Source organism: Balaenoptera musculus, chromosome 2 (assembly GCF_009873245.2).
Source record: "Balaenoptera musculus isolate JJ_BM4_2016_0621 chromosome 2, mBalMus1.pri.v3, whole genome shotgun sequence".
In the NCBI taxonomy this organism is placed as follows: Eukaryota; Metazoa; Chordata; class Mammalia; order Artiodactyla; family Balaenopteridae; genus Balaenoptera; species Balaenoptera musculus.
Genome location: NC_045786.1, coordinates 164,310,632 through 164,324,852, shown reverse-complemented (window position 1 = coordinate 164,324,852; position 14,221 = coordinate 164,310,632). Strand labels below are relative to the sequence as shown.

At 47.8% G+C, this 14,221-nt stretch overlaps 1 protein-coding gene across 1 annotated transcript in view; it reads left to right on the top strand.

Annotated features, from left to right (window-relative positions):
- Window positions 1-14,221, top strand: part of LGMN (legumain) — a 35,235-nt gene that overhangs the window by 16,965 nt on the left and 4,049 nt on the right. Inside the window, exons 3-11 of the mRNA XM_036842487.1 lie at window positions 4,190-4,287; window positions 5,191-5,272; window positions 6,491-6,576; window positions 7,764-7,839; window positions 8,473-8,535; window positions 9,334-9,400; window positions 10,628-10,746; window positions 10,833-10,922; window positions 13,062-13,262. Coding sequence (XP_036698382.1) covers window positions 4,190-4,287; window positions 5,191-5,272; window positions 6,491-6,576; window positions 7,764-7,839; window positions 8,473-8,535; window positions 9,334-9,400; window positions 10,628-10,746; window positions 10,833-10,922; window positions 13,062-13,262 — 882 coding nt within the window. The remainder of the gene's footprint in view (window positions 1-4,189; window positions 4,288-5,190; window positions 5,273-6,490; window positions 6,577-7,763; window positions 7,840-8,472; window positions 8,536-9,333; window positions 9,401-10,627; window positions 10,747-10,832; window positions 10,923-13,061; window positions 13,263-14,221) is intronic.

Here is a 14,221-nt window from a genome sequence, read left to right as displayed (position 1 = left end):
TCGATCTTCTTTAATTTCCCTTAGCACTGTTTTATAATTTTCAGTGTGCAGGTCTTGCACTTCTTTTGTTAAATTTATTCCTAAGTTCTTTTTGGTTTTTGATGAACCTACCTTTTAATATCTGACAGGAGAGATAAATAATAGTATGACTTGCACTGAGGTGAGTGGGTGGGGTGCCTGCTCACGCCAGTTTCACCATAGGGGAGGTTAAATCTGATATAATATTGGTTTGATTTTTTTTTCTTATGAAATAGAAAACAAATGTCTATATAACATGCATGCAGTTTAAAGAATAATAATAAAATGAATACCTGTGTACCTTGTACCCAACTAAGGCAAAAGAAAATTACTAGTACCTTGTCCCCTGTGTGATCCGATCCCCCTCCCTTCCTGCCAGAGGGCAAGTTCCTGAGTTTTCTTTTGCTTTGCTTTAGACTTTATCATATATGTATTTAACTAAACAACATAATGTTTACTTTAGTCTGTTTTGACCTTTATATCACGTAAACTGTGGTGAATATTTTTTTCTGTGACTTCTTTTTGTCATTATGTTCCTGAGATTCATGTATCTTGAAGCATGGGTTGTATTTCATTCAATTTTAGGTATTCCATTTATGTGAGCTTTCTGATATTCCATTATATGAACATAGGGCAGTTTATTTTTCCAGCTATTGATGGTGCTTTGGATTATTTCTTGATTTTTACTGTTGCAGTGGCACTGTGAACACTCTCCCGTTACACATAGTCTAGGGCAGCGGTCCCCAACCTTTTTAGCACCAGGGACCGGTTTCTTGGAAGGCATTTTTCCTGCGGAACTGGGGTGGGGGGGGATGGTTCAGGTGGTAATGCGCGCGATGGGGAGCGATGGGGGGTGGCAGGTGAAGCTTCGCTCGCTTGCCCGCCACTCACCTCCTGCTGCGCAGACCAGTTCCTAACAGGCCGCGGACCAGTAGTGGTCTGCGGCCCCGGGGGTTGGGGACCCCTGGCCTAGGGTATAGCTTGGAGCAGAATTGCTGGGTTGGAGGGTATATGCTTTAGTCTGATCCGATAATGTCAAGACGTTTTCCCGAGCCCAGTGCCAATTACACTATACTTCCACCATCAGTGTTTTAGTTTCCTATTGTTGTTGTAACAAATTACTACAAACTTAGTGGTTTAAAACAATACAAATTTATTATGTTACAGCTCGAGGTGAGAAATCTGAAATGCGTCTCACTAGGTTAAATCAAAGTGTCCAAAGGGCTGCTTTCCTTTCTGGTGATTCTTGAAGAGGTCCATCTTCTTACCTTTTCCAGCTTTTAAAGGCTGCCCACATTCCTTGGCTTGTGGCATCTTCCTCCATCTTCAAAGCCAGCAGTGGCAATCCAGTCTTTCTTACATTATATGCCTCTGACACCAACTTGCCTGCTTCCTTCTTCCACAAATAAGGACCCCTGTGATTACATTCGGCCTGCTGGAATAATCCAGGATAACCTCTTTATTTTAGGGTGAGCTGATTAGCAATCTTTTTTTTTTTTTTTAAATTTATTTATTTATTTATTTATTTATTTTGGTTGTGTTGGGTCTTCGTTTCTGTACGAGGGCCTTCTCTAGTTGTGGCAAGTGGGGGCCACTCTTCATCGCGGTGCGCGGGCCTTTCACTATCGCGGCCTCTCTTGCTGCGGGGCACAGGCTCCAGACGCGCAGGCTCAGTAATTGTGGCTCACGGGCCCAGTTGCTCCGTGGCATGTGGGATCTTCCCAGACCAGGGCTCGAACCCGTGTCCCCTGCATTGGCAGGCAGACCCCCAACCACTGCGCCACCAGGGAAGCCCTGATTAGTAATCTTAAATCCATCTGCTGCTATCTTAATTCCCTTTTGCCATGTAGTGTAACATATTCACAGGTTCTGGGGGTTAGGATTTGGACATCTTTGGGGAGCTGTTATTCATCCTACCGTAGTTGGTGTTTGAGGGTCCTTGTTATTTTATAGAAATGGGGACTTAAACATTTTAATGTGTGTGTGTTTGTAATATTTAGTAGCTTTTAAAAAATGATCTATGTTTAGATTTTCAGCCCCCTACTCTTCCTGGGCCTTTACAGTTTTAATGATTTCTTGATTGTCCCTGTCTGAAGCAATATCAAGTTCTGGAGTCAGAATGCCTGGGATCTTTCACTGTGAGCTGTGTGACTTGGACAGGTCACCTCCCCTCCCTAAGCTTTGATTACCTCATCTATGAAGTGGGAATAATTATCACATAGAGTTGTTATGGGAATTAAATGAGATCGTGCATAGAAGGTCTGGGCATAGTGCCTGACAAGTAGAAGAAAGTCAATAAATGTATGAGTTTTCATATTTATTCAGTCATCTGTTCATCTAACAGCTCTTGAATGCCAGGTCTTAGACTCACCCACTCAACATTTAGCAGCTGTATTTTGAGCACCCATTTTTTGCTATCAAGTCCATTTGTGTGGGGCATCTACAGGCAAAATGCTGGGTTTGGTGGTGGGTGAGCTTTATTTTGTTTTTTTATTACTTTTTATTGGAGTATAGTTGCTTTACAATGTTGTGTTTCTGCTGTACAGCAAAGTGAATCAGTTATACATATACATATACCCCCTCTTTTTTGGGTTTCCTTCCCATTTAGGCCACCACAGAGCATTGAGTAGAGTTCCCTGTGCTATATAGTAGTTTCTTATTAGTTATCTATTTTTTTTTTTTTTTAGTTATCTATTTTATACATAGTAGTGTATATATGTCAATCCCAATCTCCCAATTCATCCTACCCCTTCTTCCCCCCCTTGGTATCCATAAGTTTGTTCTCTACATCTGTGTCTCTATTTCTGCTTTGCATATAAATTCACCTGTACCATTTTTTTAGATTCCACATATGAGCAATATTATATGATATTTGTTTTTCTCTTTCTGACTTACTTCACTCTGTATGACAGTCTCTAGGTCCATCCACGTCGGGCAAGCTTTATTTTAATTGACGTGCTAAGAGCTGTGTAGGATATGATCTGTGGAGGTGAAGTTCCTAAAGCCCTCTTCCTTAGAGAGGCAAGTAGCTAGGTAAGCTGTTTCTTTTATGCTTTGTCCTAGGAAAGACATAATTAAATAAAAGCAGAGAGTTAGGTAACATTTTTCCCTTCTGTTCTCAAATGATTTCCATGTCATGGAGTGTAGTATGTGTCATCTGAAAAAGGAAGCAAAGAATGTCTTCACCCTTTTATGGAGAAGGAATCACATTAGAAAAGTTTTTCTTTTACCCTTAATATGGTCACCCTTGTTGTTATTTATTTTTTAAAATTAATTAATTAATTTTTGGCTGCATTGGGTCTTCGTTGCTGCACACGGGCTTTCTCTAGTTGTGGCGAGCAGGGGCTACTCTTCATTGCGGTACACGGGCTTCTCACTGCGGTGGCTTCTCTTGTTGTGGAGCACGGGCTCTAGGTGCGCGGGCTTCAGTAGTTGTGGCATGCGGGCGTCAGTAGTTGTGGCTCGCTCTGGAGCGCAGGCTCAGTAGTTGTGGTGCACGGGCTTAGTTGCTCTGTGGCGTATGGGAATCCTCCCGGAGCAGGGCTCAAACTCGTGTCCCCTGCATTGGCAGGCGGATTCTTAACCACTGTGCCACCAGGGAAGTCCCAACCCTTGTTATTTTTTAAACTAAAGAACACATCCCTCATTTCAATTCCTGAGCTGAACTTTTGAGTTTCCACTCAGTTCTCTGAACAGCAACTATGGCAGTTAAAGTTACTGGAACCAGAAGAATCCTGTGTGATACAGAACTAGCCGCTAAGCTTTTAATCTGCTGGTTCATCATTCTAAGTCATTCTGTTCTTCAGACCTAAATCAGTGCTTTCAGGAGACTTTTCTATGGTGTGGAAAATGAAAATAACTTATTCAGGACTTTCAAAGGCGCTTGTTGCCTGTAGATGTGATGGTGGTGGTGGTGGTGGTGTGTGTGTGTGTGTGTAATCCACATATACACTAACTGCCTGATGAATGAAAGTTTCATGGGGGGGGTGGATTTTTAAAAATTGAATTGAAAAAGATAAATGAGTGTGTCTTAAAATAATTTAAATACCTGACCAGTTAGGGAGCGGTTCACAGCACATCTTCCATGAGAAAGAACATGTTGCTCATTAGAACTCCAAAATTGGCTTCCTTCCGGGAAAAATCTAACACTTGACAAAACCACTTCTCCCAGGCCGATGCGTGCCACGCCTACCAGATTGTTCACCGAAATGGGATTCCTGATGAGCAGATCATCGTGATGATGTATGATGACATCGCTAACTCTGAAGAGTGAGTAGGGAGTGCTTTGAACTTGATGGTGAGGAACTTCAGGGCATTTTAAAAAATGCACACAGACCCTCAGGAATGCTTAGATCAGTGGCCTAACATTAGAATATAAACAGGCTCCCGGATGAAATTCCACATGGCTGCTTCATCTAGAGCTTTCACCATATCTTGGTGGGACCCAGCAATGGCAGGGACATAGGAAATGGTGGTGAAGGTCCTTGGGCTGGGGCTTTGGAAGGATTTAAAACATGAATTCCCTCTCAGCTTGGGGAACTGATTCATCAGTGGGTTCTGTGGTGCTTGTTCCTAAGCTCTGAGCAGGGACACCTCAGAGGCCCTGTACACAGAAGGCTCAGTTGTATCTTAGAATACATTAGAACATCTAACCCGTTCTAGTCTCCCAGCTCCTTGTATGGGTACTAACCCTAACCCTATCCAGTCTCCCAGCTCCTTGGTTCCCAGACTATGGCCCTGTACTGTGATCACGTAACAGCTCATAATCCATCCTCAGCTTTAAAGCCTAAGCTCTTGTATTAAAGCCTTGTTTTCTGGTCTGTCTTTTTCTGAAAGTAGTTTTGCTCTGAGAGATCTCTTGATGACATCTTGCCCCCAAGATGCAATCTGGTGTCCAGCAGGAAGCCAGGCACACGGGGGCCTGGGTCCCTGTCCTTGGTTTGCAGAGCTCAGTCCTTCGCTGCTCCTGCCAGGAACTCAGGAGCTGTGGGACACCGAGACCCCCGAGCTGCTAAAATCACTAACACGTTGGTGACCTCGGAGGCAATGAGAAATGTCTGTGACAACCACGGTCATTTAGTATTTTTAAGCATAACAGGAGCGTATTCACGAAGACATAGATTTCAGAGATACGTCAAATTGTGTGCTTCACTCGTGTCCTTTGATTTTCAGCAATCCCACCCCAGGAATTGTGATCAACAGGCCCAACGGCTCAGACGTGTACAAGGGGGTTCTAAAGGACTACACGGGCGAGGTGAGGCGCATCACGGGGTCGGAGCCAGCGGGGTCTGTTTCATTTCAGTGATGATTTTTCCCTCTTTCTTGTACTTCTGGAATCAGAACCTCATTAGACTGATTTCTGGTTAATGTTTCGTGTTTGTATTAAGATTTGTGCTTGAGGTGTAATTTCTGAGAATTTTGAAAGAAAGCAGAGGGAAAAAAAAGAATGTTAGTTGTAGTCTACTGATCTTTAGTTTCTAATCTTGTTGTACTTTAAGCCTCATAATAGATTTCCTTCCATAATACCTGATTTTCTTAGGATATTGCCAGTGATCTGATTATAGATTATCCGTGCCCTTTTCTGAAAATCAATTTTCTCAGCATCAGCCCTAGTACAAAATATATCTCTAAATTTTGTAAGATAGTTTTTCATTAATTATTATAGTATATAACTTCCAGAACATTACATGCTTCCCAGTCGATTGAGGCTGTATACGTTGACACGTTTTTAAGAACACCATTATGACTTCAGCCTCATGGATTTCATAGTCCTTTTTCGTAATGTCAGAGGGATCGAAAGTAATATTCCTTGTGACAGGGAAACGTCTGAAGTTTAGCAGTTCTTTCAGTTTTATTATTCTCTTTTAAACTCAAGAACATTTAAATCAGGCACATCATACATGTCATATAGATGATTCCATTTTTATAAAAGTGTTTCTATATAGTTATGTAGGGAAACATTTGGAATTTAGGTGGTGGGATTTTTGATTTTTTTTTTCCTTGTGCTTTTCTGTATTACATTTTTTAACGATTGCATATCCATTTTACAAAATCCCCTTTAAGGACATGGAGTGTCCTTGGGAACTGGCCTTTAGGAGGCAAGCTGGTTGCAAAGGTCGGCGCTGACGTTTCTGCCGCCCTCTTTGCTGTCTCTCTGAGGCAGTGTGCTCTTCCTCTGTTCTTTGTCCCTACCTACCGACATCTTTGGGTTTCTCCACATGAACTTTATAATGGTCAAGAAGAAATGGCAGGCTTGCTGAGTTGGCATCTGCCAAAGACAAGATGATACTTGAGACGAGGTCATGCACATGCCCAGGAAACACTGGATCTTTCCTGGTTGCAAAGTGTTTGCCCTTAAACCTTAAGCCTTGGAGGTATGCGGACGGTGGCCTGGGCCCTCTGCGACAGACTCAGCAAACGCACTGATTTGGAGTGACAGCTGCATCTGATTTCAACTCCCAATTCTTTGTAGGATGTCACCCCGCAGAATTTCCTTGCTGTGTTGAGAGGTGATGCAGAGGCAGTGAAGGGCAAAGGATCTGGAAAGGTCTTGAAGAGGTAATGTCTGTTTTATGGCTGTCACACTTTTCTGAATGACGTGGTACTCCAGAACTGAGAATTCAAACAGGCCTTGCCCTTTGTTCCCGGACTATTTACCTGTGAGAGACGGCAGCGTGGGGACCTTGGCCCTGACAGGCTGCACAGACCTGGTGGCTTCTTTTGGCAGCCCATTTCTGTAACGAATTAACCCTGTGATCCAGGGTCCCTGGTGAGTCTCAGTGAAATGTTCCCCATCACTTAAACCCACTGCGTTTTGTTGTCTGTGGATCCTCGTGCTGGTTGGTTCCACTACCAGTGGAACACGCCAAGACAGGCGTGAGGCTCTGTGGCCAGTCAGGCTGTAGGGCCCCCGCCCCGCCTCCTGCCGACCCTGTGCTCTGATGGCAGGTCAGCCCAGTGGGAGGAGGACATCTGTAAGTTCAGAGCAAACCTCCGTATCGGAGAAAACTCATCCCATTGCTTGCCCTGTTGGCTGTGGGTTAGAGATGTCTTGCTTAGCATCTCTTTATGCAGCATTTTGACGTGATGTCAGGGACCTTAGGAGCATGACTTCAGAGAGTCTCAGGTACTTGGCAAATGGTGCTGTTTCCCTTATGCCCGAGGGGAGACCTGGGCACAAGTAGCTCGTGTGAGTTAGAGCAGAGACGGACATCTGCGCGGGATGAACCAAATTGCCTCTGAGTGAGTTACTGCATCTCTGCAACCTTGAAGCAGGGCCCTCTGAGTGGAAGCCTGGTGAGGGGGCGCAGGTGGGCGTCCCAGGCCGTGTGCAGGCCGAGGGGCCCGGAGGGGCAGTCGGAGCTGCAGGACCGTGCTTGGCGGCGTGTCCTGGCTCCCTTACTCGTTGCGGAGAGGTCTGGTGGCACAGCGTGGCCGCCCGGGATGAGGCCCTATTGCCAGAGGCCTTGCTGTCCAGATCACCCTGGGCTGTCTGCGGAGCCCCCTCCCGGCCGTGAACCCTGCAGGCTCTGGGGTACGCCTCGTGGTTCAGAACGGCACCCAGCGGGAGCGGAGGGAATGGGCTGCACGGCGGGCTCTGGGCTCCTCCTCCCACCTGGTTGGGAGACTGTAATCCTCAGAACTCTCCTGAGTTTTTTGATTGGGGTGGCTTTTCAGAGAAGTGGAAGTAGAAATAAGAAGTGGTCCACTTGGACTCTCATGCTTGTCTGCGTGTCTCTTGGCAGTGGCCCCCGGGACCACGTGTTCGTTTACTTCACTGATCACGGAGCCACTGGAATACTGGTGTTTCCTAACGACGATGTGAGTTCTTCTTAATGTTTTAAAGACAAGCTGGGGGGGAACTCCCTGGCGGTCCAGTGGTTAGGGCTCCACACTGTCACTGCCGAGGGCCCAGGTTCAGTTCCTGGTCAGGGGACCCACAAGCCATGTGGTACGGCCAAAAAAAAACAAAAACAAAAAAACAACAAGCTGGGAGAATGGGAAACAAAACCTCAGTGTTGGCAGGCCACCTGTGATGCGTGTCTCTAACATCCTACAGCGCAGGTTCGTAGGTGGCTGCTGAGGGTGGGGTCACATTTAGCAGCTTGAAATCTATCCAGAGGCATCTCTTCCGGCAGGTTTTCCCTGCGTGTCTCCTGACATCACAGCATGAGTCGCTGTCCCTGAACTTGGGTGCAGTGCACTAGACGCAGTCATAGAACTTAGTCCCTGAATGCTCCGGACAAAGTGATGAGGAAGCACATCTGCTTCCCCTTTTTATTATGTGATTAAAGCCCTCGATGGTGTTCCGGGATAATGCTGTTCACCACGATTATCTCTCAGGATTTCTAAATAAGAATTTATAAAGCGTCATTAAGACTTGATTAGCGGGTTATCCAGCAAATGGTTTCTCTTGATGTGTTTGGTCTGAATGTCCATATTCTTACCTTTCAGCTTCACGTCAAGGACCTGAATGAGACCATCCATTACATGCACAAACACAAGAGGTACCAAAAGGTAATGTCAGTGCTTGGGGTGGCCTTGGGGGAGGAATGTGAGGGATGCAGTGGAAGCAAAGCCCATGGTTCTTCGACAGGCCTCCTAACTCTGGATTGGCTGTGTTTTTTTGGAAAGGGTGTCCTTTCAATCAGTCTTGACCTCTGGTCTCCCAGGATTAACTTTTTGTGATTCTACAGCTTTAGCTGTTAGATCAGAATCACCGGCGATCTTGTTAAAGTACAGTGTGGGCCCCAGCCCCGGAATTTGGCTCAGTTGTTCTGGGGAGAGGCCTGAGGGTTTGCCTTTCTGAGTTTTCAGGTGATGCTGACGACCCTGGTCTAGGGACCACACTTTGAGGACTACTGTTTCTAGGGCTGTCACCAATCTGGGGCAGCTGGGGGGGAAAATACCACCTTCTTATTTTCCCTTTGGCCCTCTCTGGCCCCTTTTGCACCCTGTATGGAACCTGTGTAGCTCAGGCGTGTATGTGTTAGTAACGTGTTTTGCTCTTGGAAACTGCTCCCTGCGTTGGATGGCAGATCAGTTTTCCTTAGCATCATCTGTGGCTCCATTTTTTTCTGCATTATTTCAGCTAAAAGATCATTTTATTCTCTTAGCCATGCATAAATTTGGGTCCTTCTGGTTTGTGTGACAACAGCTTCTGTAGCCTCTGCTTCTTACAGCAGAGATATCTCCCAAAAGCAAAAGGGAAAGACTCTTAAGAAACAGGTCAAGAGAGTGGGCAAAGTCAAAGTAGCATTTGCGAGAGGTCTGTGCCTGGGCGGGGTGAGTTCACCTATCTCATTCGCCTCCCAGATGGTGTTCTACATTGAAGCCTGCGAGTCTGGGTCCATGATGAGCCACCTGCCCCCCAACATCGATGGTAGGTGGTGGGAGCACTGGCCTCTGAGCCGGGCTGGGTGAGCACCTTGCTACATGGTGCAATTGGACATTCTCTGAATCTGCCCATGGGAAGAACCAAGTGTCTTACATAAGCCAGGCCTAGGCCAGCCTAGTGCTCGGAAGTAGGGGGATACCTGTGGGCAGCTCTGAGCTTCTTCTACTCCTGCAGGATTAGTGGTCAGGGGATGAAGGGATGTAAGCTCTGGATGTGAGCTCTGTGGTGCTCTGCCAGGTTCTAGTAGGGCTACTTAAGACCAAAATCACAGTCTTTGGACCAGCCTCTGTCCTTTGAGATGTGTTGCTTGCTGGCTCTCTGATCTTGGGCAGGTGACTTACCCTCTTGGACCCTCAGACTTACTCATCTGTAAAATGGGGATAAAGATAGTGTCTGTTAGGAGAGTTACATTTTAAGCGATGACATTTGTCCAGCATAGTTCTGAGCCCATGGTAGCTAGGTAGTAAATGGTAGCTATTTCATATGTTCAGTCCATCTAAGTGTTTCTTTAATAAATGTTCACTTTCTGTGGAAATGAAATGAGGTCCATATCCTTCAAGATTCCAGAGCTACTCAAATCTGTTAGCTCTGTTCCAAAATAGCTGGATGTCCTAATAAGCACTCCTGCTTCCTCATTGCTGCAGAAAGTGTCTATCAGCTGGCTTCTCTTTTTCCACATTTAGTTTTAGATGAGTTACTGAAACTCAGTGAACAGGGCTGGATACAAGGAGGTCTCCCTGCCCCCCCTGAGCTGATCATAGGTGACCTGCTTTTTTTTTTTTTTTAATTAATTTATTTATTTGTTTTTGTTTTTGGCTGTGTTGGGTCTTTGTTGCTGTGCACAGGCTTTCTCTAGTTGTGGCGAGCGGGGGCTACTCTTCGTTGCAGTGCGTGGGCTTCTCATTGTCATGGCTTCTCTTGCTGGGAAGCACGGGCTCTAGGCACGCGTGCTTCAGTAGTTGTGGCACGCGGGCTCAATAGTTGTGGAGCACGGGCTTAGTTGCTCTGCGGCATGTGGGATCTTCCCAGACCAGGGCTCAAGCCCGTGTCCCCTGCATTGGCAGGCAGATTCTTAACAACTGCGCCACCAGGGAAGCCCCAGGTGACCTGCTTTGATTGCACTAGGAAAGGAGGAGGAACTCAAGCTTCAAGTGGAATCCGCAGACAGCCGAGAATAAAACACGACTGAAATGTGTCTTTAATTCCTCGTAGTTTATGCAACTACTGCTGCCAACCCCAGGGAGTCGTCCTATGCCTGTTACTACGATGAGGCGAGGTCCACGTTCCTGGGGGACTGGTATAGCGTCAACTGGATGGAAGACTCGGACGTGGTGAGCCATCTGGGGGCCGGCTGCTCAGCTGAGGCTTAGCTGTCAGCTGCGATCGTCAAAGGACTTGACTGTTTTCATTTTGGCAGGAGGATTTGACCAAAGAGACCCTCCACAAGCAGTACCAGCTGGTGAAATCCCACACCAACACCAGCCACGTCATGCAGTATGGAAACAAGGTGAGTAGGGGAGCCTCGGACCCCTGATGATGCCTGGAGTCTCAGGCTGACTCACCGGGGACGTTTCTCTCCCGGTGAAGAGAAACGGGATCCATCCGGGTGAGGAACGGCTGGGCAGACCTGGCTCTGCCGCTCATGGCCGCTCCATCCTGGAGATCCCACCCGGGCTTTGGAATCAGACTTCGGTTCAAACTCACAAAGTTGTGAGACTCTGGGCAACCTACCTGACGTCTCTGAAACCTCTCCGTTTCCTCCTTGGTCAAAGCCCTAGCGCACAAGGTGATGAGCAAAAAGCAGGGGGTCCATCACGTGCACGAAACACACAGTGAGAGGTTACTGAATCGAAAGCTTCTCCTGTGAGTTTTGTGGCTTTGCCCCGTAGAACCCCACACCCTGAATCCTCCGGGATCCAGCCTTCCTGCAGTTGCAGGATGTCATCTTGACCCTTTGGCTATAAATTCGAGACTTTTACTGCCCCTACCCACCCCCCCCACCCCCAACTATGTTCAGAAGGGACCTAGGTGGTAAAATAGGTCAGTCCATCAGGGCTGTCCGGACAGAGGTCATAGCAGGTGGCTGCTGAAGGCTTGGGCCTTAGGTGCCACCCCTGGGGCTGGCCCTCGGGATGTGCAGAGGAGGGGATTTGTGGGGGGCTCCCAGTAGTCTGTACGACCAGACATCATCCCCCAGGTGGCCTGCCACCAGCTGAGAGCTCGCCAGCTGCGTTCTGTTCCTTTGATGTGAGCGTCGGCCTTGTAGAAGACCTTGTGAGCAGTCAGTCCAGCTATTGCCTTCAGCACGTCTCGGGCAGAGTGTGGACCGGAGGGCCCGGGAGCCAGCAGGGCAGTCACAGGCCACGAGAAGTGCACTCACGGGCCACGGGAAGTGCACTCAGGATGTCGTGGGCTTGGTCAGGCTTTTGAGGCAAGGTAGTGGGGAGGTGGAGCAGAGAGAAGGCCAGGGAAAGGTAATTCAGAGGGGGCAGGGTCAAAGGTGGCACTGCCCCAGCTTTGTCGGGGGATTGGAGGGAGGGAGGGTACCAGCAACAACTCTTCTTCCCTGAGCTTTCTCTTCTCTTTACAATTTTCTCAGCATTAGCCACGTCTGCTCTTGGTTGAGGAGGTATGAAGGATCTTTTCTAAGCATTATGTTTCTATATACATGTGTGTATATTTTATTTTATTTTTTTTTAAATTTTATTTATTTTATTTTTATTTATTTTTGGCTGCGTTGGGTCTTCGTTGCTGTGCGCGGGCTTTCTCTAGTTGCGGCGAGCGGGGGATACTCTTTGTTGTGGTGCGTGGGCTTCTCATTGCAGTGGCTTCTCTTGGTGCGGAGCACGGGCTCTAGGCTCACGGGCTTCAGTAGTTGTGGTGTGCGGCCTCAGTAGTTGTGGCTCGTGGGCTTAGTTGCTCCGCGGCATGTGGGATCTTCCCAGACCAGGGCTCGAACCCATGTCCCCTGCACTGGCAGGCGGGTTCTTAACCCCTGCGCCACCAGGGAAGTCCTATTTTATTTTTTGTTTTAGAACTGCTTTTAGATTAGCGTCGCTTGGTTTAGGAACATGACCGCTGGTAGCGTTTCTTTCCCTCTTAATTGGGATCCAGTCTGCAGTGACCCCTGCAGGCAAATGCAGCCAGGCAGGCGGGCCCGCTTGTTAGGCCCTGATGCCAAGTCGGCCCCGCCCCTCGGTGGCTTTAGCTCTGCCCATCTCAGTGGACCCAGACCTCAGCTCTGACCCGGACAGATGCTCTGCACCTTCCTTCTGCTGGTCACTAGGGGCAGGCGGGTGAGCATGGAGGGGTGAGCACAACCCAGGGTCACCCCTGGCTGAAACGACTCTGGTACGAGCGTGGCGGAACTGGGTAGCGGTTTTGCTGCAGAGGATGCCAGGCAGCTTCAAAGTTCATCATCGGTGGATTTCAGGTGGTCAAATGCGTTGCCTCGCCCGCTGCTGAAGACCAAGCGCGTGCTTTCAGGCTGCGATTGTGACCCTTCAGTGGTCCTGAAACCACGTGGGGTGAGCTGTGGGCTCCAGGACCCAAGGGACGTTTGGCACATCTGCTCCTCCCACTCAAACTGACTCTCTCTCTCTCTCTCTCTCTCTCTCTCCCCCCCTCCCCCCCCCTCCCTCCCCAGTCCATCTCTGCCATGAAGTTGATGCAGTTTCAGGGTCTGAAACACAAAGCTAGTTCTCCCATCTCCCTGCCCCGAGTCAAACACCTGGACCTCACTCCAAGCCCCGAGGTGCCCCTCACCATCATGAAAAGGAAACTGATGAGCACCAATGATCTGCAGGAGTCCAGGCGTCTTGTCAAGAAGATCGACAGGCAGCTGGAGGTAAGCGGTGGCGAAGCTGCGGCTCCCAGCCTTGCCGGGCAGCGTGCGCGAGTCCTGTCTCTGCCCCCTGACCATAAATCCGTGTTGGTGGGAGCCAGGTGACAGAGCTCTGGGGTCACCCTCCTCCTGCCTCACTGGGAGTGCATGGGAAAGGAAACCAGGCTTTGCACTCGCTGTAAAGTGGACGCGAGTGAGCAGGGCAGAGGCCAGCTTCGTCCTTCATCAGTAAACTGGCCTTGACCTCTTTGGAAGCAGGAAGCAAAGAGAAGGCGCCCGTCTCCTGCCAAGAAGCCACGGCATGTGGGTGTTTCTTCTTTTACACCTAGTTGCTTACAAGACATTTTTATTTTGCTGCTTGGTGAGTTAGTAGCTAATCATATTTAAAAACAAAAACCCAGTCCACAAAAAATTTCTGCTGCCTTAGGAAAATCATAGTCACAGCCCCACATTCTTCCTAAAATGCTTGAGCAATCTTTTACGATGACTGGGTTTGTTTTCAGCAGTTCATCTGTTTGTTTGCAACTGGCCGAATTTCTTCTCAGATTCTAGCTGTGTGGCTAGAACCACCACGTGTGTCCTCACGAGATGCTGGGCAAAGACTGTCTGTTCAGCAAAGCCAGCTGTGCAGACTCTGTTCCCTCCTCAGCACAGCACAGGGATTGATGTGCTGGGATACAGCCTGAATTTTCTAGGAAAGAAAAAAAAAAATCTATATGACCTGTCTTAGAGTCGTACATCTCTAAATCCTGACAGTTAGCAATCCTACACGTGGTACATTAACCAGGATGGGGTTTTTGTTGTAGTTGTTGGTACCACAGGGTAATACAACAGTTCTCATATTTTTTTGCTCTCGGACCTCTTTACACTCTTAAACTTATTGATCCCAAAGAGCTTTTGTTGGTGTGGGTTATATCAATATTTACTGTGTTAGAAATGAACACTGAGATTTTTAAAATAGT